Genomic DNA, 23,825 nt, shown 5'->3' on the forward strand with positions numbered 1-23,825 from the left:
TCTTCCTCACTGTTCTGTCAATAAAATTTTGTATTTTAAAATAGTGCTCATATGTTTTATTTGCTTTTTTAAAATTTCACAAAAAAATCAACAGCGAAGCGACATTTCTATGCACGTCGTTAAAAACACTTTCCCATTCAACAATATATTTTTGTTCCATTTATCGTTTATATTTGCACTAATGCGGCTTTCACAAGCAGCTCCATGAACAATTTTATAAATATGTACTTGGGGGGGGGGGGAGACTTTGTATACGGCTGTGAATATTATATTGGGGTGTAGGATTAACCATGACAAGAATGAATGAAAATAAACATTGCCTGCTACATTTACATCTGTCATCAACGCCATATTTTTTTTAATATTTTTGCCCACTTATTAAAATTTGAAACTATGAAATTAATCAATACGGTTTTTTTATTATTTTTATTTGGTTTATTTTAGTTCGCTTTTCTGCCACTTTTGTCAAATCGCGAAGATGAGGATACAATGAAATTGATGAAGCGACATCACAAACAACACCTATGTCAAGGCCGGGATTCTAACCCGGGAACCCTGGCGTCGTAGCGCGCTGAGCTCAAGACGTTTCTTATATTTTCTTGAAGCAAGTTATTTGTTTGAATCGAACCATTATTTAAATTCAATGAATATTATGAAGGTCTTATTCTAAGAACGTACATAGAATGCTGATGGTCATAATCTTTGCATGCACGTAATGTAGGTGTTAGGATGAACGATGAAGACACACACTAATTCAATGAACAAGACATTCCTGTACTTTCTATTGTGTGTTTGTATTTTTTTAGTAGCATATTAACCATAACTGGGTAGAGGCCAGGCACGTATCTAGAAATATGTTTCGGGGGGGGGGGTCCAAATCAAGTGTCTCAAAATAATAATAAGGTTTAAACTAAAATAATTAAAAAAAGTAAATATTCAAATTATTTAAAATAGTAAACATTCAAATTAATTAATATTAAATTTTTATTAAATGAATAGCTAAAAGGACGGTACAAGAATAGTGATATAACAGCGCTATTCATTATGTAGCTTACGTGTAGTTAAGGTCGGCAAAATTTGTAATATAAAAAGCCCTGGCAAGAAAATTGAAATAGATAAAGAATTGAATATTTGTTTAATATAAAACTGTATGTTACATCCATTTGAAAAAGTAAAGTTCTTGGTGATATTTTATGAATGTTACGTTGTAAGTAGTAATAAATCTTGCGTAAATCGTCTGTTGTACTGTCATTCAAAGTCGAATGATCACAATCTAATCCTTGCCATTCGATGAGTTTGGTGAAAATATATAACCCTCTATTAAACAAGAAGTATATATGTTCATTATTTAATCTTAGTTATTTTATTATTTCATAATTTATTTTTTATACTTAGTAAGGCTTTCGGGCGGAATGGGGTTCGGAGCGTTGCGTCAAGCCGTTTATAAAGTTCTGGTCTGGCTGTAGCACCACGAAGCTCAGTTTCTCAGTAACCTGATACACGCAGAACTTCACCTCCAAGTCCAAAGTACGTTCACTTAACCATGGGGTTTAAAACTTAACCTTTGCAACACGTGGGGCACTTAACTGTGGAATGTTAAAGAAAAAAGAGCAATTAAGCACCAAAGGTCAACCGAAGCGAACCCTTTGCAGCCAGGCAACATCCATACCGTTCCATTGGTACCCTCGGGGTGTCTTCCTCATTTCGATCGTCTTCAGACAATCTTCGAAGTCGATGAAGCAGAACGACTCAAGTTCATCCCTTCGCGTCTTGAACGTAGGTCGTACACATTTATCGAGGTTCAGGAGAAACAAAGACGGTAACAGATCAATTTCACTAACTGTTAACATGTTACTCCTTCAAAAGTCCCTCGGGCACTAGCGTACGCAAAAGGGGGAGCTGATGGGATTACAGTCCCTCCCGAAATTTCGAGAAAAATCGAAATGGTATGTACACTCACGGACACTTCTGGGTTGTAATAATGCCATTGGAAATCAATGGAATTGTTACAACCCAGAACTGTCCGTGACTGTACAAACTTTTTCGAATTTGTTCTAAAATGTACTTAGACTATGTTGCGGCATTATGACAGCACACTTATCAAACACTTCTCACCTTAGTAAACTAAGCAGAAGCCAATCAATATAAATCGTCCTTCAAGACGAAACATCCGCCCGTATGAAAGCAAATACCGACATTACGGCAGACAGAGGTGAGGTGCTATGTTCCGACGGCATGGGACTGTTCTCGATGTTGTTGATTAGTTACACTATGGCCACTGTAACAATCGGTCTCCATTCACAGAGCAGAACGGCCATTTTGAAAAATCTTGATTCACTGCTGGCTGGTTCGGAGAGGAAGGACACTAAGGTTGACGCTTGTTGCTCAAATAGGAGGTGGGGTGGCCTAATTGGCTGTTTGACCGCAAGTTCCTTCGTAGGTAACGGTGGCACTCTAGATCTATTGCAGTGTGCCGCAATGCGCTTACCGAAGAGGAATTTTACATAGACTCGGCTTGGGAAACTAACAAATGCGCTATGCGCTTGAGTTGAGGGGATAAATACACTCTGTCCCGGGAATCTCTGGAGCAAGGAAACGAAAACAAGTTCTGTGTGCAATTAGGACTCGACCAATGAATGCGTGAGCGCACCCCCTTACTCGTTTTTCCCCTTCTCTGCCTTTATGCGCGGCGTAGCTTCAGAGATTCCGAGAGAGAGTGTATATCCGATTTCGCCGCCAAGCAGCGTGATTCCAACCGCAACGCGGGTCGCGTTCCACAGGCAGAATAACCAAATGAATGCACTGTATTTCATTTGCCGCTGGGTGTACCCACATGGAGCATGTCGCCGTAATGTAATAAATGCACCACCTACATTTTTTTAAAAAAACTTTGCTTACATCTCTGCTCGGACCACTGTTTAGGTGCAGGTTTGATGTTTGCTCGAACTGTACGCGCATTTCTAAAAAAAATATATCTTTGTTGTTTGTGGGAGGTAGTCATGAACTTACAAGGTTCCGCGCGGGACCAATGGCTTTTCATATTTCTGTTTTATTAATTTCGAAATAGAGCGAGAGATCTATTTTCTTCCGTTGACATGACATCACTCATCTGATGGGTGAAGACGACGCTTAGTACACTAACTCAGCATTCTCTTATAAACAATGAGGAAAATGACGCCAAACCCGGCAACCCCCTCCCCCCTGAATAGCTATATTATTAACGTAAGAACACACATTGAAGGAAAAAAAAAACGACAAGTTCCACCGCAACTACACTAAACAACAATAGAAGCAATGTATTACCGCGGCAAAGGCATAATGAAGATCTGTGTGTATATATTATCCCTAACTTCCCATATATATCACTTCACTTCCCCTATCCAACAGGCCCCTTCCCTTTTCGAGCACGGCAGCGATGGCTCCGAAACAAAACCCAAAACGATTTACGACGGGGCAACACTGTTCCGTGGTTTCACCACGCCCAACCAGACCCTTTTATTCATTCCTCAGCTCCTCCCACCGCGCATAGGCCCCGCCTCTTATTGGTCTTCGAAAACTTAACGGGCCAACACCCCCTCTCCCCCTCCCGCACAAGAAGTACCCCCCTTACTTCCGACGAGTTCTCTACCCGCACCGAAATCAAAACTGTCCCGTGCTCCAGTCGCGGGCGTCGAACAAGCACGTGCTTCGTGCCGGAAGCGACTACGAACGGGGTTCTCTTGAACCGGCTCGTCCGAAACACTTATCAAGTCAAAAACTATATAAACAGAATACTTATTAATGTTTTATAATATGAAGTTGATTTACTTCCGCATAACGTACAGTCACCTACATTAAAAATGGAACACCTGTATCCTGAAATACTCGCTTCCCTGCAATGCGTTAAGTGTGTTGCATAACTCTAAGGCGTTATGTGTATTTCACTAGGAAATTTTTAATGGCATCTTCTACCACCGCCGTGGAGTTAGGCAACACACACAACGTCTTGCAGGACACCGAGAATGTCATGATCTAGGAGTCTCATTTATATTGCCGGTGACTGTACATAAGGGCAAGGATTAGATTGTGATTATACAGCTTTACGCACTACACTTGACAGTGGTCAGGGACTTTAATTTTCACCAGCTGGATCTAACAAACAAAATTGATTTTTGAGACAAATTTTTGTTATGTTAACTAGCTATAGTACGCTAGATAATGAATACGTACCCTTATATTGTTTTACTTGTTCATGTAATAATGTATTATTAATTTAGCTATTTAATGTCATGATTATTAAAATTATTCGCCAAGCACATTTTGCATTGGGTGACGCGTGGTCAGCGCATCGAGTCCCATCGACGTTGTTTCCTGGCTTTCGAGACCACAGCCCGCTATACTTCCTCCTTTCAAGTAGCTCCCCAATTGTCTTCACGACGCTGGGTCAACGCCGAAATTTTGGGGGCTCCCACCGGGAATCGAGCCCGGAACCGATCGCACTAAAGGCGAGAGCGCTCACCATTCCGCTAAACGGGAGCTACGCCCCTATAACTTATTATTATTATATGCGAAGTACTTTGTTGGGACCCCTCGAAAATATAAATCTAGATACGTGCCTGAACATAATCTATCGGCTTGTGTTGTATTCTTGCCTATATTCTCTGCGCCTCTTTTCGTTTGTCGGACTCTAACCAAGGTACTTCGATCGCGAGATTTTCAGTCACCACATCACTAACAGGGAGAGGCTACGGCTTGGGAAATTTTGGGTCGGGACTTCGTGTAGTGGTAGAATAGCCTATTGATATGCCAAGGTACTAGCGCGCACTAGTCAGCCATTTCCGAGAAAATGAGCTTCCAAGGTTCGAAGATTTCCAAACACGCCTCATGGTTTTCGAACTGCCCGGTTGTAACCTGTCAGTTTCACGCGCCAAAGTTTCTGGTCAACCCCCACCCCCCTCGAGCAACTATTAATGCATTTTAATTAATTAACTGATTGAAATAAATAAAGTTTTATTTCATTTTTTTAAAAAAAATGTAAACAAAAGCACTGATTGTGAATAATGTTCTTGTGTTTCGTTTTCATTTTCTCGAATTCGCCATACATAATAATATTTTGTCGAATGCAACACTTGGGATATTTTAATTTGAAAATATTTGTAAAATGATGAGAAAACTGAAAAATAATCGTGAAAAAAGTTTTTATAAATAAAATTGAATAAAACAAAACATTAAAAAGAGTGCCCCCCAAAATAAAATATTATTTAATCTTTATTTCAATGAATGCCAGGTTCGATACTAGGTGGAGACACACAGTGGTCGTATCAGTCGCGGTTGGCCCATCCGTGCATTAATTGGACTTAAATAAATAAACGTCGAACTTTTCAAACTTCAATGTAATTTGAAAACCAATCGAAACCACGAATCAGTATGAAAGAATTCCCACACACCTCTAATGCAAGTTAGCATCAAGTCTTATCTAAGGATAACGATGGCATGACTGGCACAGCATGGTCCACTGCTTCGCAAAACCTTTCCAGGAATCCACAGATTATCTCTGACATGCAGAGAACACCACCCTGCACAACACAGAAAATGTTACGTAATTTTACAAATTTTCTCTCGAGAAAAACCTTGCTTTGTCTTAGATAATAGCACAATAAATTTGAATGTCTTAACATGTGCTCTAGTAAAATTAGAATTCCTTGACCCTGGAACACTCCAAGGTTGTGAACACAAAGTTTCTGCCGTGGCTGTGGTGGAGGAAACTTTGGATTCAGGATCTACGTAAAGAAAATATGGCCACTTTCTGAAATCTCTCACCAACTTATTTTAGCTTTCCAACTTGGAAAATTTCATGGTCTCTCACCAACACCAAATAGGAAGTGGAGCAAAATATCTTCACGAGCTATCGCGCAGATTAAGGGTCTCGCCCGTCTCGAATGAGCTACCAAGGATTAAAATACAATACGTAAAACATCTATATGAAGTTGGTTTATCTCGGCTCTATTTATATGAGAAGGACTCCAAAGGGATGAATCATTTTTCTATTGAAAGAGACTGTGTACATTTGGCACCTCGCACTAAGGATTTTGTTGTTCTGCAAACCACAGAATTTTCTGACGACCTCCGTGGTGGAGTGGTTAGCATAGGGCGCTACGACGCCAAGGGTCCTGAGTTCGAGTCCCGGAATGGATGGATGTTCTTTGCGAGTGTCCCTTCATCAATTCCATCATATCGTTACTCATCTTAATCTTCGCGATTGCCCAAAAGTAGCTCAAAAACTACGTAGAATAAATAAAATAAAGCAAATCAAGCAATAAACCTACAATTTCTTTATTGATTTCGACTGATTTTTTTTCGTTTATCAGCTGAATTTCGTTACACATTTTAGAGGTCTTAAGTGCAAATAAGCTATGGAAATGTACAGTATTGTATGTATATTCTTACGCCATATTCTTACATTCTAATGCATTATTATTATTATTACACGTGATACACTTGGCTGGTGTCCGACAAGCCTTCCAAAGTACCAATATTATCAGATAGCTATGCGACTCCTACTTTGATCGCCAGCATCATAGTTGTCATCCTTCATCATCTACATCTGGTAAGATACAGCCTTATAACGCTGATTAACCGTGACAATCCGAACAAGAAATACACCCAAAGAGGCAGACACCCAGAGATGACTGGATATGAAACTAACACAAATTTACTACGTGTATATAACAAGCGATACCATGTGTATAAAAATAAAATCATTTTAGCCACAAACAAAAATATTGTACAAACACATAAAAGTGTTACAATTGTTCTGGCGATACGTTATCAAAACATTTGGTCATTTCGGAGTTCATTAGGAAAAAAGGTTATTAGAAGCTGGATACTGTAGAAAAATTGTTCAGAAGGCTTCACTGAGACCAATGCAATTTGTATGACATGGCAATTTAATTTCACACGAAAATTGAAGGATGGCACATTTTACTTTGTAAGTAAAAAATTACCAAAATGTCACTTCCCATGATTAACACCAAAGCCCTTCATTCGTGAAAATACCTTCTAAACGTAATACCCTTTACTTCGTCAAATACTACAATCAACCAATTTTTCAAAAAAGTAGATGTTTCACATTACCAATTGGCAGAGGGAAAATGCAATAGAGGTTTCAAAATATGTTAGATAAGGAACGGATCGAAAAAAAAGATTGAAGAGTTCAATAAACGTGTAAAGTAGTAAGACTTTTCTATTTTTGAGGACTGGAATGTTGGGGAGAAGACCCCAAACTTAAAAAAATAACGAAAAGCAATACAATTAACGACTTGCATTTTTCTTGTTACGAATATGGAAAATAAGTATGAGAACTAGTGGGCCGTTACATACAGAAAGATGCATTAACACGGATACGAACCCATGACTAGCTGAGACAGTGAAACGTAATTGATATTTTTATGTTTGTCAACATTGGCCACAAGCAGGCTAACCGGAATTGGAATCACAGCTCCAAAAGTTTGTCTGCCAATGTACAAATCAACTTTATCATGTCATAGGTTAGTCGGGACTGAATCTACATTTTGCGGATAAATCCAAACCACTGTGCAATATGGTTCAACCGGGGATCAAATCCTAGACCCCGAGATTACAATTACTGCTAAGCCATCGGTCAGGCCAGACTCTCAGTTTCAGGAGGGTTCCAAACAAAAACAACAAACTTTTGTGCCGTTCGTTGAGGTCAAACTTCAAGTTTACCAGAGAACCGTAACGACATGATGAAACAAAGTACTCTGAGGCCAAACAGTGCAGTTACATCAGAATAACTTGAGAAGGGAAGGAGGAGGGACCAAGGAGGTGCAGGGTGGCACCACACAAATGTCTCAAAGTTCGAAAGTTGACACAGAATTTTGCAAATTGATAATATTGATGAAATTACATACTGATAGTCAAAATATTATTACTATAAACTAGGGGCAGACGCTTTTCGGCGGGGGGGGGGTACGTAACCCACCCCACACCACTTTTAGCGTCGCCACTGCGTTAGGTATTGTACTGTAAAAAGTTCACTAGAAATAGCGGTCTAAGACAAGTCAACATTAACTGCCATCCAACCTGCCGTAAAAAATTATCAAGGAAGTTGTTACAATTATTAGCGCCATTACGTAGTGAACCTACATAATGTAATTTTAATGATTCTGTTTTTAATATTATACTCTCCTCACAAAAAAGTATGGAATATTATTATATTATGCACAAAAATTTGGAATATTGTTACATTAGGCACAAAAAGTTTGGAATATTGCTATATTAGGCAATAGGTGATAGGCACGGTGGCATATGTTGGCGAAAGCACGAGAAGACCGATACCATGTGTTGTTCGCATTCCAAGGCTGTGCCCATCACCTAATGCCAAATATAACAACATTTCGAACTCTTTATGAGGAGTGTATTTATGGTACACGAACCTGTCATTTGTAGTCATTATGCATGATTAAATATTCAGATTTAAATAACAATAATAAACGGTTTCGTCCCGTTTTTGTGAATTGACAGGCAAGACAATCTTTTACGGTAGAATAGTGCAAAATGTATGGAAACTTTTCCAATATTATGCGAATTATAACGAAAGATCACGGCACAAAAATGTAAGTGGGAAGTCTACCATAAATTCATTTGTATACAGTGACGAAGTCGAGAGCACGTACACTCCTGTTCACATATACTGGCACTATATATAGGGTTGAACGGTTGAAGTATATGCTACTTTATCTGAACGGGAGTGTATATGCAATATGGGGAAATGAATATAATCACACTCATAAACAAAGCGAACAAACTCAAATCTATAAACCGAAACGCAATGTCTGCTGCCACCCCATTACATCTATTATTACCTAGCAACACAATGTTCACAACGCAAACAAAATCCCCCCCTGTTGACTGTCGCAGGTATTAACATAAAGAGTAAACGTACCCTATCTTTGGCTGTTTGCGGATCTCATCTTCGTTCGTGATACCCGTTGCTTAGTATATTTGCGCAAGGGTTGTTCAACAAGATGAGGGCTTATATCTGGTTCTGACCCAAATCAGGGGAACTAATAACCGTTTATGTATCAAGTTAACAGTATTTTGCACCGCACTCTGGTGATTATTACGACGCTTTTCTGTAACTGTCGGTAAATCGTAATGATGAGTATGAATGATGAATTGATGAGAAACTGCCACTAGGAAACATGCCTCACCAACGATTCGACGACAACATTGCAAAGCGAGCTCTAAATAACCAGTATTTTTCACGACTAATAAGTTACAACATTGTTGCCTTTCTGTAATCTACCACTATTCACATTTAATCTTAGTGTATTCGTTCGATATTGCAGTATTATCGACTTGATTGACTGATTTCATTTCGCTTTCCTGCCACTTTTGGCTAATGGCGAAGATGAGGATGAGTGATGAAATTGATGAAAGAACACTCGCACAGAACAACGACGCCCAGACTGGGATTCGAACCCTGGACCCCTGGAGTCGTAGCGCGGTGTGCTAACCACTCTGTCAAGGAGGTCGGCGTATTAGTATCGACTACTAGCGAAAATGTATATGTATGCATAACTCTGTTTTATATTTCGATGGCAGATTGCGTCCGTGTGGTCGACTCCCGAACTCGCCATCGAAGATTACTCCTTCAAATTCATTGCCTGTGTATGGGTGTGTGCTCCTTCAGCAATTTAATTTAATCATTCATCTTCGTCGTTGCGATCAGCGAAAATTGCACAGAAGCGACGCGAAAGTAAGAAAATAAAAAATGCACATGCGTGTTTTTTCTGATTTACTGTTGCCTCTCTTCCACTCTTGGCCAATCGCGACGATGACGATTAGAATAATTAGATTAAATTGATGAAGGGACAATTACAAAACAACACCCATGCACAAACCGGGACTCGAACCGGCGTTATATGTAACCCGTCGAATCAACACAACGACCGTATATTCAATTTCTTCAGTTCTCCAAATGCAAGAGTGGTACAGAATAGCGTGACCAATCCATGCATAACGTGACAAGTACACAACACGGGTAAGAAAAAAAAAACATCGGCAATCTAGAAAAAATGTTGGGAGATAATTCGAATACGATGGTAACTATTACAAACCAAATATTTTATGTCGCATATTCATACCATTAGACGATAGTGTATTTTGTGAAGTAGTAACAATTTACAAGGATTCCAGCCCACCTACGAAGACCAGTTAAACGTCACTTTGTTCATGAGAACGTTGATCTCATATCATAGTAATTACTATTATGAATATTACTGTAACTTGTCCACACTCGGGTGAATACACCGCTAGATATTTTTAAAAACATGGTTAAGTGGCCGTGCTATCACTGTAGGTTAATCTCAATTTGGAATTGATGAGACAAACCGCATAAAAGTCATTCTAAATCTAGGATTCGAACCAGAACCCCGGGCTTCGTAGCGCGCTACGCAAATGTTGGGTTGATTTATTTATTTTACTACCCGTTTCTGCAGCTTTTGGCGTCGTAGCGCCCTGTGCTAACCACTCCGCCACGGAGGTCGGCTAGAAGTGTTCCGGGGTTATGTATGTATTCCGCAAAACACTTTCGGCCGCAAACAGGTCGACTTAGAAAGCAAGGAACTCATTTATTGCCACACCGGCATTCATAAAAGAAAGAAAAAGTAGGCCTAATAAAAATATCTGTATGGGCCACAATGAAAATAAAAGACTGTCACATACAAAAATAGTACACATTAAGGCGGAAACACGCGAAGTAAGAAACTAAACGGTGAAGAAAGATAAAATAGTGAATACGCCGGTCCTCTTACCTCGTGGTATCGCACACCTATTCACGCTTGCGGCCCTACTCAGCTGACGACCCGGCATCGGCATCGAAGGGGGTTTCCTACAAGATCGTCCCCCACCCCATCACTACGAAGGCCTCCCCCTGGGCGACGCGAAGACACCCCTATCCCAATCCCGTTGCGCAGTGGCAACCAGGAATGGTAGCGAAAAAAATGCAAGTGGGGGGAAAAGCGGAGGGAGGGAGGAGAGTTTAACACTCCAAACAACATCTCGAATATACACGAAAATCGATCTATGCGCCATCACTTGAGCGGGGTGGGAAAAAAATCCATTGGCAGTCACTTTACATTTGAAAGATTGTACGAAATGGCTATCTATCTTCAGACTGTTTTAACCCTTCATTAGAGGAAAACTTGTACACAACACCGTCAAGTTTACACTAACTTTTTAACAACATAAAAAGTGTACCAAATACGCTAAATGACTCAAAATTCCTTCTCAAATCGCATCTTGGGCCCCTTCCGAACACAGGTATATCTAAAATTTACACGATTCCCATCTGAAAATTTTCACAAAGTCCTAAGTTCAGCAGTGTTGGTACTTGACTCATCTTACCCCCCTCCCCCATGATTGACTTCTTTAAGACGTAAAACAACATGTAATCTTCCTTCACATCTCAACGTCGCAAGAAAGAGTTTACTAACAAAACAATATAGCCTCAGAACCGCTCGTGTAATTCCTGCGCACACTGCAGGGGAAAAGACATGTCTTAACACGATACAGAAACGAAACACAATTCGAAAAGTGAATGCTTACCTTGTATAAATATTGGTCAAACATCCTGCAGACGTCTACATCACTGCCAATGCAATAGGTTGCCTCCATAATCAAATCAAAATTAAGTTTCGTGTACGGCACTGGGAAATGCCACACACAGTTACAACAATTTCTTGTCCTTTCTCTGCTGTTGACAGTTTCCTGTTCAGGTCGCACAGGGGGTGGGAAAGATAAATCGGTTTTCTTAAAACTTTTTTACTTCACAGTTAAAAGTCAAATACTTCTTTTCTCACCAAGAAACACTAACACTCACAATTTTCACTCACTCTTAAGACAACTTAAGTCCCACTGTGACTGGGGCGTGTACGTTCTACAGAAAGGCTCATGTTTCTTCGCATGCAAGATCAGTTTTCGTAGCACAAGAAGCTAGCATTCACGTTCGACCCTTTCACGAGATTCAGCTACGCTGTTGCTTCGTCCCCTGTGCAACACGGAATAGTCGACAGCTTCAACACTCGTTATTGTTCGCTCTTGGCTGTTCCGGCGGCCGCGCGCGCCCCCCCTCCAGCGGTGCCTCTCGTGCGCCCTCCCCCCTTCACCTTCCCCAACGGGCTGCGCACAAAATCTTAACCCGAGTTCCGTCCCGCGCCGAGTGGGGGACCCCGGCTACAAAAGAAACTCGCACGAGATGTTTGGTCTTTTAGCTTTTTTAACCCCCTTCGAGGCATTCGCAGCATGTTGTCCAGTCTGGTGGTCGCAAGAAACAAGAATCAGAAAAACCCTCTCCAGACATCTTCGCTCCTTCGCCCTTCCGTGCGCAGAACACGCGGGGGGAAGGGGACGGAGGACGAGGAAGGGTGTTGGGGAAGCAGCAGGTAGCTCCTAGCGTCCCGGACAGGGAAAATTTCAGCCCCTCCTTTTTAGTGGATCGATACAAGTAATATTTCCCTCCCCCCACCTCCTCCCATGTGCGACTGAATCACACATTGATTCTACAAACACTGACATTATACATTTGCTTTCCGGCACGAGATTTTTTTTTACATCCCAAGACTGTAATAATAAGCACAGACGGGGAATTGAAAATGACATCCTTCAGAGGAAACAAACAGCATATCTTCCATACATAAAGACGTCCAATTTTCTTGTGTACAACATTCGCAAATAGACAATTCAAGTCTTCCAGTTTCCAATACAACTAGCGGTGTTACCGTGACACAAACGACTTGTTAGATATTGAAACTATTTACAATTGACTTGTTGAAATGACTTCTGTGATATCGAGCCAAAACGAGACGAGACTACATTACTATCGAAACATTGTTGTGTAAGTTGTTCAGGTATACCAAGCACATAATCTGATTATTACTTATAGATATATCATATATATTTTGTTTATATTCATTGCATTTGCAGCAATTGGGAACCTGTACAAAGTGGTTCAGGGTCGTATTTCGAGTGTTCGTAGCTTCGAAATGAGGCATTGAAAATAATAAAAAAAAAACCGTTATTGTTTACCTTAAGGCGAAGAGTGGCAGTTTCGCACCAGTTTTCGGAATTGGCCCAGCTTCGTGGGGTCTATTGAGGAACTTTGAAAGCAATTGTTACGGGCCTAGTCTCGAAAACCAAGAAACACCGGAGTTTGGACTTGCCTTGGCCCTGAACAGGCTTTTTCAGTCACGGTACTCAGATAGGTTAATCGGTGCTGAAACTAGTTTAAAGTGGGACCACTGTGCGATGTGCCTTCACGCGGATCAAACTCGAGATCTTTAGATTCCAAGTCACAGCGTTGCCACCTGACCAGAGGAAGCCCCAGTGATACGCCGCATATGTTGTGTTGTTTATACATATTTAGACAAGAATAATATAAACTGACAAGTTTCGTCTCATCTAGATACCATCTCTAAATAAAACCTTTCCTAGTGTAATCTACCATTTAAACTGTCCATTAATTTCCCTCTTATATGGTAGATGTTTTGAAGGAATGTTATTTTCTGATGCAGACGCTGTCAAGTAGTTCGTTGGCGTAATGTTACAATTTTTGAAGATCGTGTTATTTCTATGAGTTATGTTTAAAGTCCATTTTATGAACAGATAGGTTAACAGGGACAGGACTTACAGTTTAAAGAGCGATCTGAACCACTGTGCAATGTGCCTCCACAGGGAACCGAACCCGGGACCCCTTGATTACAGCGGCTTGTGTTTTGTAAAAGAAAGTAAACAAGTACGTCGATGTACAATTTGCCTTGATATATTTATGCACCATACTCTACTTCCCTTGATGACACTACAGTAAAACCTCGTTAATCCGGACTAATGGAGGGGATAAGTTGACCGCATTAACTGAAATAACCTAAAAGAACAGTAGAAAGTGCATTAAAACTCCGTTTATAGCAACAAATCACGTTATTATGGTGTATTTAAAGGGCATAGGCCTAAATACACTCTAGTACAGTAAAATGTAAAGCAATATGACAATGCAGTGCTTCTAGCCACATTTAGAACCTTGCATTCTGCTTCATTTTTTTTCCCTTTTGCCTGTCCGGATTAACGAGGTTTTACTGTATATCGAACCCAACGGGAATTCAATTGCACTGATATTAATTCATTCATTCCCCAATTCTGTACCGTACAGCCGGACCAGGTTACGTGTCTTCTATTTATGTTATTTTACTTCATTTCCATCTCTTGGGTTAGTCGCGATGAGAATGAATAATAAGCAAATGCCTCACCTAGTGTTCGAACCTTGGGCGTCTGGCTTCGTTGTTCGTTGTGTTGATCATTCCGCTTTGTAGGCGGCTACAGGTTTCATAAATGGGAACAGAACCAAGTAAGGCTTTAGACATACGCCACTTGGCTTGTACCGAATTAATTTTGTGAGAGTTTTTGCGGCGTAATTCTTATTTCACTTTTCACGCTTTGTAAAGACGATTAGAAACTATTTTGACATTCGATATATTGCATGAAGGAATAGAACATGTAACACGAATCCAATAAGTTATAGTTTTAGCAAATATGATACGTAAGAACCACCATCGTGCTGCGTGAAGTGAATGTTCCAAGCTGTGAAAACCATCAATACGGTGGTTTCTGACTGTATGTATGTAAACCAAAAGAAGAAAAGTACGATTTCACACACACACACAAACATACTCTCCGCACACTGAATTATAAACAGGTTCTTCAAATTTTTGCTTCACAGAAATGTTAACTTGAATTTTTGCTGATTTGCTTGAATTGGAGTTTTGGCAACCATAAACAAAGACATTGGTAGCCTTTATGAAATTGGCAGTTTTTGTCCAAAGCTTTTGGTTACTAAGGAAATGCGCCCGATTACGAAAAGAAATGGAAGGGGTAAACAATCATTTGTTTGACTATTTAAACAATGGTTACCAGAAACTGTTTTCTGGTTATTTCAAACGAATGTTTTTCTCTGTGGAGGTTTCCATAGGATAGAAAGTATATTTGCTACTTATGCTACTATTAATTTTAGTGAAATCTCGAAATCGTAGTAAGAAATCATTTTGTCTTGACGGTAAGCAAAAGGTATGCGGCACAGACAGTAAAATCTCGTTAATCCGGACAGGCAAAAGGGAAAAAAAGCAGAATGCAAGGTTGTAAATGTGGCTAGAAGTCAACAAGAGAACTTCCCAAAGAAAAGGCAGTCAACCACTGAATGAAATTCTGTTTCCCGCAGACTTTGTACTGTACTGTATAGTTTATTTAGGCATATACCCTTTAAATACACCATAATAAACGTGTTTTTGTTGGTATAAACGGAGTTTTAATGCACTTTCTATTGTTCTTTTAGGTTATTGCAGTTAATCCGGACTTTCCGTTAAACCGGTCAACTTATCCCTTCCATTAGTGCGGATTAACGAGGTTTTACTGTAATATGCAGAGTCACCAGCAATAAAAATAAGACACCTAGGTCCAGAAATGCTCGCTTTCCTGCGAGGCGTTATGCGTGTTGCCTAACTCTACGGCGGTGGTAGAAGTTGCCATTGAAACTTTACTATTAAAATCCACTTATCGCCGTAGAGTTATGCAACACACACAACGCCTTGCAGGGAAACAAACATTTCAGGATCTAGGTGTCTCGTTTTTATTATCGGACTTGCACAGACCTGCATGCATAAATATACCGCATTATTTTGAAAACTGGCTTATGAAGAGTACAGAAATATTTTCTTTTTAGAGAAAAAGCACCGTTCACGGTTATCATTCAAGTATATTGTTTTATTAAGACAAAAACTGTTCTGGTGTTTGAGGCGATGAAATGCAAACAGTGATGTGAGCATGTCTGTAACTGTTTTTTGTAGAAAACTATTTTAAAATTAATTGTTGCTGATGCATTATTTTACACTGTAAAAAATGGTGTGGCTAAAATAACGTTAAGTGTGGTTTTGCAATTCATCAACAGTGGTGTCTAGTACAGGGTGGCCCCAAAAAAAAGGTAACCGAACGCACAATACAACGGTTCTATATTTCGATTACCTTTTTTGGGCCACCCTGTATCATAAATTTACTTCACTTAAAAAATACCCTGCTAATTTGTTACCTCTTACGCACTTCTACAGCAACGTATATAAATAGTAGAAGTCTTTTACAAAATCATAGGTAATAACTAGAAATATATATTAATAGAATACTCGGAGGGGGTGATATGAGGGGCAGTACCGAGACAGGAGCCAATTTGATGCAGTCAGTAGGGCGTCTGACTGGTTCGCGGGAGGCCCGAGTTCAATTCCCGGCGTGGGTGATCTAAGGTCGGAATTTTTCGGCCTTATCCATGCATAAATCGGCTCTGGGGTTCACCCAGCCTCAAATACATGAGGGAAAAGGCAGCAGGAGCGTGATGCTGATCACATCTTCTAAAAATGTCCAAGATCGAGAGTGTCTGCCCCATATGCACCTTCATGGCACGGTGAACGTTGCTTATATCTTACCTGTAGACAGACTTGTGGAAACCGAGACGAGACCGAGGCTCGACCTTCCCGACGGAGTCTTGTAATCAAGCGATGTCGAGTTCGGCACTCTGTGGAAGCACATGATGATTGCTTAAATTGCTACTTGATTTTGCAATGTATATATTATGTAGCAAAAAGTTCGAATAATTCTTCCTTGGGGGATGGCAATGTTGATGGCCATATAGGACTACATGTTTCTGGGATCCCTACATTTTTACTTCTTTGAATACTTCTTTACGTGTGCCTAACAATTAACTACATGTTTCAACTTGTTGAATGATGAAAACCGCTTCTATCTTACTTTCCGTCTATTATCTATTGTTTTAGACATTGCTTTCGCCTTTCTATCATATTTTTACTCCCACTAAATCGATACTTATCCTCCAACCATGTATTAACATTATTTTTCCTTGTGCTGCCATCTATCTTCCATTTTAAAAAACTCTATCCTTTCCTTTCCGTGTTACTGTTTCCAGTATGAAATATTTGGTTGCTAACAACTGTTTTTAAAACAAACAGCCACGTTTATGTAAGAAAATTAAGGTTTTGGCGCTACTTAAGGGGGACAACCCTGTTTGGCGCCCCTGAGGATAGTCATTGTGGGGTTAATTAATAATGTGGAACGAGAGGAAATCGCAGTAACTGCTCCAGTATGTCCTCCTTCAGTAACATGGCTAATATCAGAGGAACTAAAACAGGAGAGGGAGACGCAGAGATTAAAGCGACCAAAGTAAAGGATGGATGCTGCTCACACTCCAGAAACAACTCATGGTCTCTTAATACAGTTAACATGGAACACGCCCATTTCCGGGTCAAATCACTCTCTCTCTCTTACACACACAATACTTCCGGTTCCTTGTTTCTCATCTCGTGTCCTCACGTTATGCAAATTAACTCTTCCAACATTTCATACACGCTGATACACAAAATAACAGTTCCACACGCGTCACCACGCGTCAACCTTGGCCGGTGGATGACATTACGCTCGGTTAGGAGCTTGGATATGCATCTGGGAGTTCGCGGGTTGAGTCCCCTGAGCCATCTCTTCCGTCGAATGCGATGGTATCGAGAAGAGACGAGATTTGGCAGAAACCTACAGTTTAAAGTGGGATCCGAACCACTATGTGCCTCCACCGGGTATCGAACCCGGGACCCCTTGATTACAAGGCGATGACGTCTATTCTTATATAGAGTCTTTTGAACTATATAGTAATAATAACAATACAATAATATTTATTTACATAGTTTAATATTATTATTTTAATTAATCTAATACAATTATAATATGATTATTTATATTTAAACATTATGTTATGAGACACCTGTGTCGGATTCACTTCCGAAATAGATACGTGCCTGACTGGAGTGTCTATTTTAAACAATTTTAGTGTGTATAAATCAGCATCCTCACATAATAATGATAGAAATATATACCTTTACCTCTTCCAGGAAAAAACAAACACTTCGCTCGTACAGTGCACACTAAAACTGGGTGCTTCGTTTACACCCAAGTCTCATCTGAAGAAATGTGTCAATAACTCGCTCATTCGCACGAATGAAATGACAAAAATGGAGGGTGACGGGCAGCGGAGGAGTTGAGACTAGCGAGGTGCAATTACACGCCTTTGATCTGATGAAGTATTCTTCCTCCAGAAAGACGCTTCATTTGGATGAAGGATCGTCGACACCCGCCCAAGTGAGAGGGAGAGGAGGAGGAGGAGGGGGGGGGGGCAAAAAATAAGCAAGATGCTTTCTGCAAGAAAACAATGCTGCCTGGTCTTAGTTTTCTTTGCGAGCCGCTATTTTAAGGTGCTGGAAGGGTAAAAACCAACACAGAAAGCTTCTGTACGGTTATCCGAATCGTTGATTCACCCAATGGGAGGCAATAAATAAACAGACAAATATTCTCTGTGTCTGCTGTAGAAAAGAAGTCACTGCAAACAAATTCACGTGACTTCTGAGGATTCCTATTGGTTGTACGAATGGAAGTGCGTGAAAATATAGCGCAGGTGATACAATGGTAGTGCGCCTTGTTCTTTGTGAGTGTCCATTCATCAATTTCATCATATCATCATTCACCCTCATCTTCGCGAAAAGGGAAGTAAAATAAACCAAATGAATCAATTAACGGTAATAAGTTTGTAATTTTTCATTGTTATTAATGTATTATATATCATGTTAAATTTAATCGAATCTCAAAATTAAACACATTTTCAATGCAATATTTGAATCTGTATAATTTACTTTTGCTCTTGTATTTAAACTTCCAATTATTGGTTAATAAATCATTGTTGGGATCACGTAACAACAATGTAAATGTCGAAATACATTTTTACTCGAAGAGGTGGCCCACTCAAACCTTTGACAGGCAACCAGTGACCCTTTCGTGTTAGAAAGCGTGGTATTATTGACGTCATAAAGCCATATCACTCAACGTAGGTGCTATTGAAGGTTGTGGGACATTATAGTTAATTTGCTTCATTTTACTACGCTTTTCTGCCAATTCTGGATGATCGGAAGCACGATCATGAATGGTGATAAGTAGACCCCGGATTTTTATGTAATATCAAAGTACAAAATATGTAGTTACATAAATATGTAACAATAATTGATAAAATTTGTACCTAAATATGTATTATCAAAAGGATATGTAGCTAAATATGTAGTATCAAAGAATATAAAATATTAATAATAATCGAGTATCCAAGCAAGTTTAAGAATTTTGCTAGATATTTACTTCATTTGAACATATTCAACATAATTTTGAGGACATACGTTGTTCAAAATAAAATTTGTATCAAATTTATAAACTGAAAAAAGCACAGCAACGTGTACATATTTAAGAAACCAATTATGTCAATCTTTAAATACCAACGTTTCGGAGGCTGAATCTGCCTCCTCCTTCAGGGTAGTGTGTAGTCTGTTAAATCATATGGTGTCTACTGTATAAATGGTTGCCCTAGAGGATTATTCTCGGTGACCAAGGATCCACCTCGTCTGTCGGTCACAAGGACCTCTACGTATGTACATGAAGTTGCCAGGGAGGATTATCAGTGGCCCAGGCTCCACTTCGTCAGATGGTCACGTCAACACCTATTTTTGTATGTAGGTTGCCAGGGAGGATTATGTTGCGGTGGCCCATGCAGGATCCACCTTGTCAAAGGATTGATGCTATTGGATACTAACCCCCCCCCCCCAAAAAAGAAAAAAAAACTCCTTCAGTGGCGCTTATGTGCTACTGTCAGACCCTGAATGGTTGTGGACATACAGTTCTCCCAGTGAGTGTGCTACACTGATCCTCGTTTGCATGCTGACTGGCCAAAGCAGGGTTGCAGCAGTGTTGTCACAATCTGAAAGCACAATTTCCCTTTTTGGACCAATTTTTCCCTTCACTTAAACAAATATAATAATAATAATAATAATAATAATAATAATAATAATAATTATTATTATTATTATTATTATTAGCAGTGGTAGTAGTCAGGCACGTATCCAGAGGGGGGCTTAGGGGGCTCGAGCCCCCCCCGAAAGTTTTAGGTTTACACTAGATAAAAAGAGGTTTTTGATTTCTTGTGGTGTGAAATAAAATAATATGACAATAATTTAAGGAGAGAAATAATTATCGAGGCAAGACGGAGAATGTTCCGTAACCCTGTTATTGATAATAGCACGTATCCAAGATGGGGCACAGGGGGCTAGACCCTCTACCCAGGAAATTTTTCACACGTTACATAAAATTAGGTTTTTGGCTTCTTAAATAATGTGAAAATAATGTAAGGAGAGAAATAATTATCGAGGCAACACGGAGCATGTTTTATACCCCTGTTATAGTTAATGGCTCGAGCCCCCCCCCCTCCCTCAGGAAATTTTTCAATTTACACTAGATAAAATTAGATTTTTGGCGTCTTGAATAATGTGAAGATAATAAATTTATAAATCTGAGAAATAATTATCGAGACAAAACGGAGAGTGTTCTATAACCCTATTATTGTCAATAGCACGTATCCAAGGTGGGAATCAGGAGGCTCGAGCACCCCTTCAGGATTTTTTTTCTGTTTACACTAGATAAAACTAGGATTTTTTCTTGTTGAATAATATGATGATAGTTTGGGAGAAATAATTATCGAGACAAGATGGAGAATGTTCTATAACCCTGTTATTGTTAATAGCACGTATCCAAGCTTGGGTTGAGGTGGCTCGAGCCCCCCCGCCAGGTTTTTTTTTATTTCACACTAGATAAATCAGGTTTTTGGCTTTTTGAAGAATGTGACGATTATTTAAGGAGATGACAATTATCGAGGCAAGACGGAGAATGTTCTATAACCCTGTTGTTGATAATATTGCACGTACACTTTTCTTGTGCTTTCGGTGTTCTCGCAGCGCACTTGAGCACTATGTAGATACTTGTCAGCATTTGGAAGCTGCACAACAAAGGTAGCGCCACACGTAGGGCGATTCGTTGTAATTTCTAATCTCTGGAAGTCGGGAGGGGGTACGTTCTTGAATGAGAGAAGGAGTCAACTACTGGCGATATTAACGAATCGTTTTATCTGCGGAACGTTCTAGAATATAATGAGGATATCAATACGCGGATTCAATTTTTCGGTTGATCTGTACAAAGAATCGGTTAATGAGATTTCAGAGGTAAGTGTGACAATTCATACAGTCGTTGGTGATCAGATCAGTCAGCATCCTCTGATTGCTTTATAAGATATAGTGATTCGAAAATGAAGACATTGACGACAGCAGAATTTCCGGGGCCTCAGTGTAGTGCTACTTCGGTTCGAGGGCCGAAGAGATCAAAGGTCTCTCTCTAAAGTGAATATTTCAGCAGTACCGGATATTGGAGTGGTTTATTAAAACAGAAATAAACTGCATAAATCAACTGAAAATCAAAGTTTTGAGTGATGATTTAGTTTTGCCAGAACTAAATTTCGTATATGCAGTCCGAGAATTTCATGGTACAGGGTGTCCCACGAACGGCGCAACTGGGAATTAAGAGTGGCGTTACTTTGTAACCGAAACCTGTACATACATAAGTCATACACCAAATGTTAGCCCTGTCCAAGTAGATATTTTTAAATATAGAAACAACAAACGGGGTGCAGTTTGTTCATGCAGTGTTGTCAAATGTAAGTGAAAGTGTAAATTTATTTTTCCACAAAGCACGAAAATTGCATGTCAAACATTCGTACGGAAATTTGGACGTCAATTTCCACCTTGGGTAGGTAGACTATTTCACCATCTATAGTTCAGAGAAGAAAACCGATCGTTTTCGCATATAGCCAATCCTGAAATGCCTCGTAAAGGCGTACCGGTCCAAATGGGTGTTTTAAAAAAATTATGAGGTACAGTGGCAACACTGTTGATGTTTGAAGGCAACAAAAGGTGTGTTTAGTGATGGTCTATGACATGGAAATACTGGAAACAGGAAAAAAAGAAAATGAAAATGAAAAAGAAAATGTTTGACATTCAATTTTCCATGCTTTGTGGAAAAATAAATTTACACTTTCACTTACATTTGACAACACTGCATGAACAACACTGCACCCCGTTTGTTGTTTCTATGTTTAAAAATATCTACTTGGACAGGGCTAACATTTGGTGTATGACTTATGTATGTACAGGTTTCGGTTACTAAGTAACGCCACTCTTAATTCCCAGTTGCGCCGTTCGTGGGACACCCTGTATAAAAAATACTTTTGTTTAAGCCTACTGGGTTCGAAACACATTCAAACACTTAACTACCATAAAGAGACAGCCGAAAATTTTATGAATGTCGAGAAGAGAAAGCAAGAAGATGTTGCATATGTAGACATTTTAGGCGGAAATTGCAGGCTCTACCAGGACCCAAATCAGGGCTCTACCAACTGAGCCACCTAGCCATCCTTGACTTCAACCGATTTTTCGTTAAAATGTCTACATAGTACATGTCCTGTGTATATCAAATCGTAAGGTGTTGCCTGTATAGTGAACAAGCACAGAAAATATAGGAGAGAAGAAAACTGAGGAGCATTCCCACCGGTTGAGGATAATTTTTTCTGTGGTCAACAAGAGCTACTACTTCTTGGTAACAATGACAGTGGCCTAATAAGGGAGATTTCATACCCTGTCGCCTGAGGATTTCACAAATCGAAATTAGGTTTGTGCGGCCTTTTGTGTCGCTACGGCGTGAAATGTTGCTGTTGATTAGCCCATTCCAATCGACATGTATCGCGTGTCCCTTCGGTCTGAAATCTTCCTAAGTCTTGAAAATCCAAGTCACAAGGATGGAAAATTAGGGCCTTGTTAAGCTTAGGTGTGAAGGCAGGCAGACGACAGCACCCTAAAGGATCATATCCAAACCTGCAGGAAGAACGCATCTTACTTCAATTTCCAATACGATGATAAAAACTTCTGGTGAGTTGATTTTAAAAAATGTCCGAGATAAAGAGAGGCGTGCCCAGGATTTTCGGAAGGGAGAGGGGGAATACTGGGTCAAATGGGGTTATTACCTCACCAAACCTCCCTTGGGCACGTCACTGGAGATAAATGAGTAAGCATTTCATCATACTGGGAGACGAAACATTAGATGTGTTGGGAATGGAAGGGTTTTCACTGTGCATTAATTGTTTCGTGATCCACCTGTATTCGAGAAGACTTCCTTTGTTTCGTGCCGATATATGACAAGACAGCGGAAGCTGTGACAGGCATTTTTGAACACTTGTGAGTGCTAAGGCCTGAATCTGAACAATTTGGTGGGTTTCGGCTTTTATAAGAGCTGAAAAATGGGAGGACAAGACACGTTAGTGGTGTTCAGGCTCGAATCAGAGAGAAATATTCGAGAGCTGTCTGCGTCCAGTTCGCAGCCCACAATTTGAAAGTCGCGTTGTCGAGTGGATTGTCCATCCCATGCATGTGTAACAGCTTCGTAAAAACACTCAAAGACACCATAGATGTTTTTATGTCTGATGAGATGAAATGGACAAACACACATACTGAGATGGTTCCGGCACACAATATTAATGCATGGAAACAGAGGAGTCGAGTGGTAAAAAATGTTCCGATTTCACGTTCTGATTAAAATGACAGCCTTACAGTGGCAACGATTTAAGAGATAGTTGTTCCCAATTTTTTATTTTTTTGCCTCAACATTATGACCTCTTAATGTTAAGCCTTGGCTACCAAGAGAAAGTAAACTTTCCTTGCAACGCCCTCCGCACCCCCCCCCCCCCGCCCCGTTTTGGAACCCAATTGACACCTCTGGTCTTAAACACACAATTGTGAGGTTCTTACTATACCCCT

The 23,825-nt window shown here is 40.0% G+C and overlaps 1 protein-coding gene across 4 annotated transcripts in view; it reads right to left on the reverse strand.

Moving 5' to 3' along the window:
• LOC145994646 (TOX high mobility group box family member 4-like) overlaps positions 1–23,825 on the reverse strand; it is an 855,605-nt gene that overhangs the window by 298,783 nt on the left and 532,997 nt on the right. Inside the window, exon 1 of one of the 4 annotated variants that reach the window (XM_083130761.1) lies at positions 11,611–12,053. The exons of the other annotated variants lie outside the window; for them this stretch is intronic. Within the exon in view, the coding sequence (XP_082986887.1) occupies positions 11,611–11,679 (69 nt within the window). The 5' untranslated portion in view covers positions 11,680–12,053. Of the gene's footprint in view, positions 1–11,610; positions 12,054–23,825 lie in introns of those variants that run through there. 4 annotated transcript variants of the gene reach the window in all.

Source organism: Lepisma saccharinum, chromosome 1, assembly GCF_977018435.1.
Source record: "Lepisma saccharinum chromosome 1, izLepSacc3.1, whole genome shotgun sequence".
Taxonomy (NCBI): Eukaryota; Metazoa; Arthropoda; class Insecta; order Zygentoma; family Lepismatidae; genus Lepisma; species Lepisma saccharinum.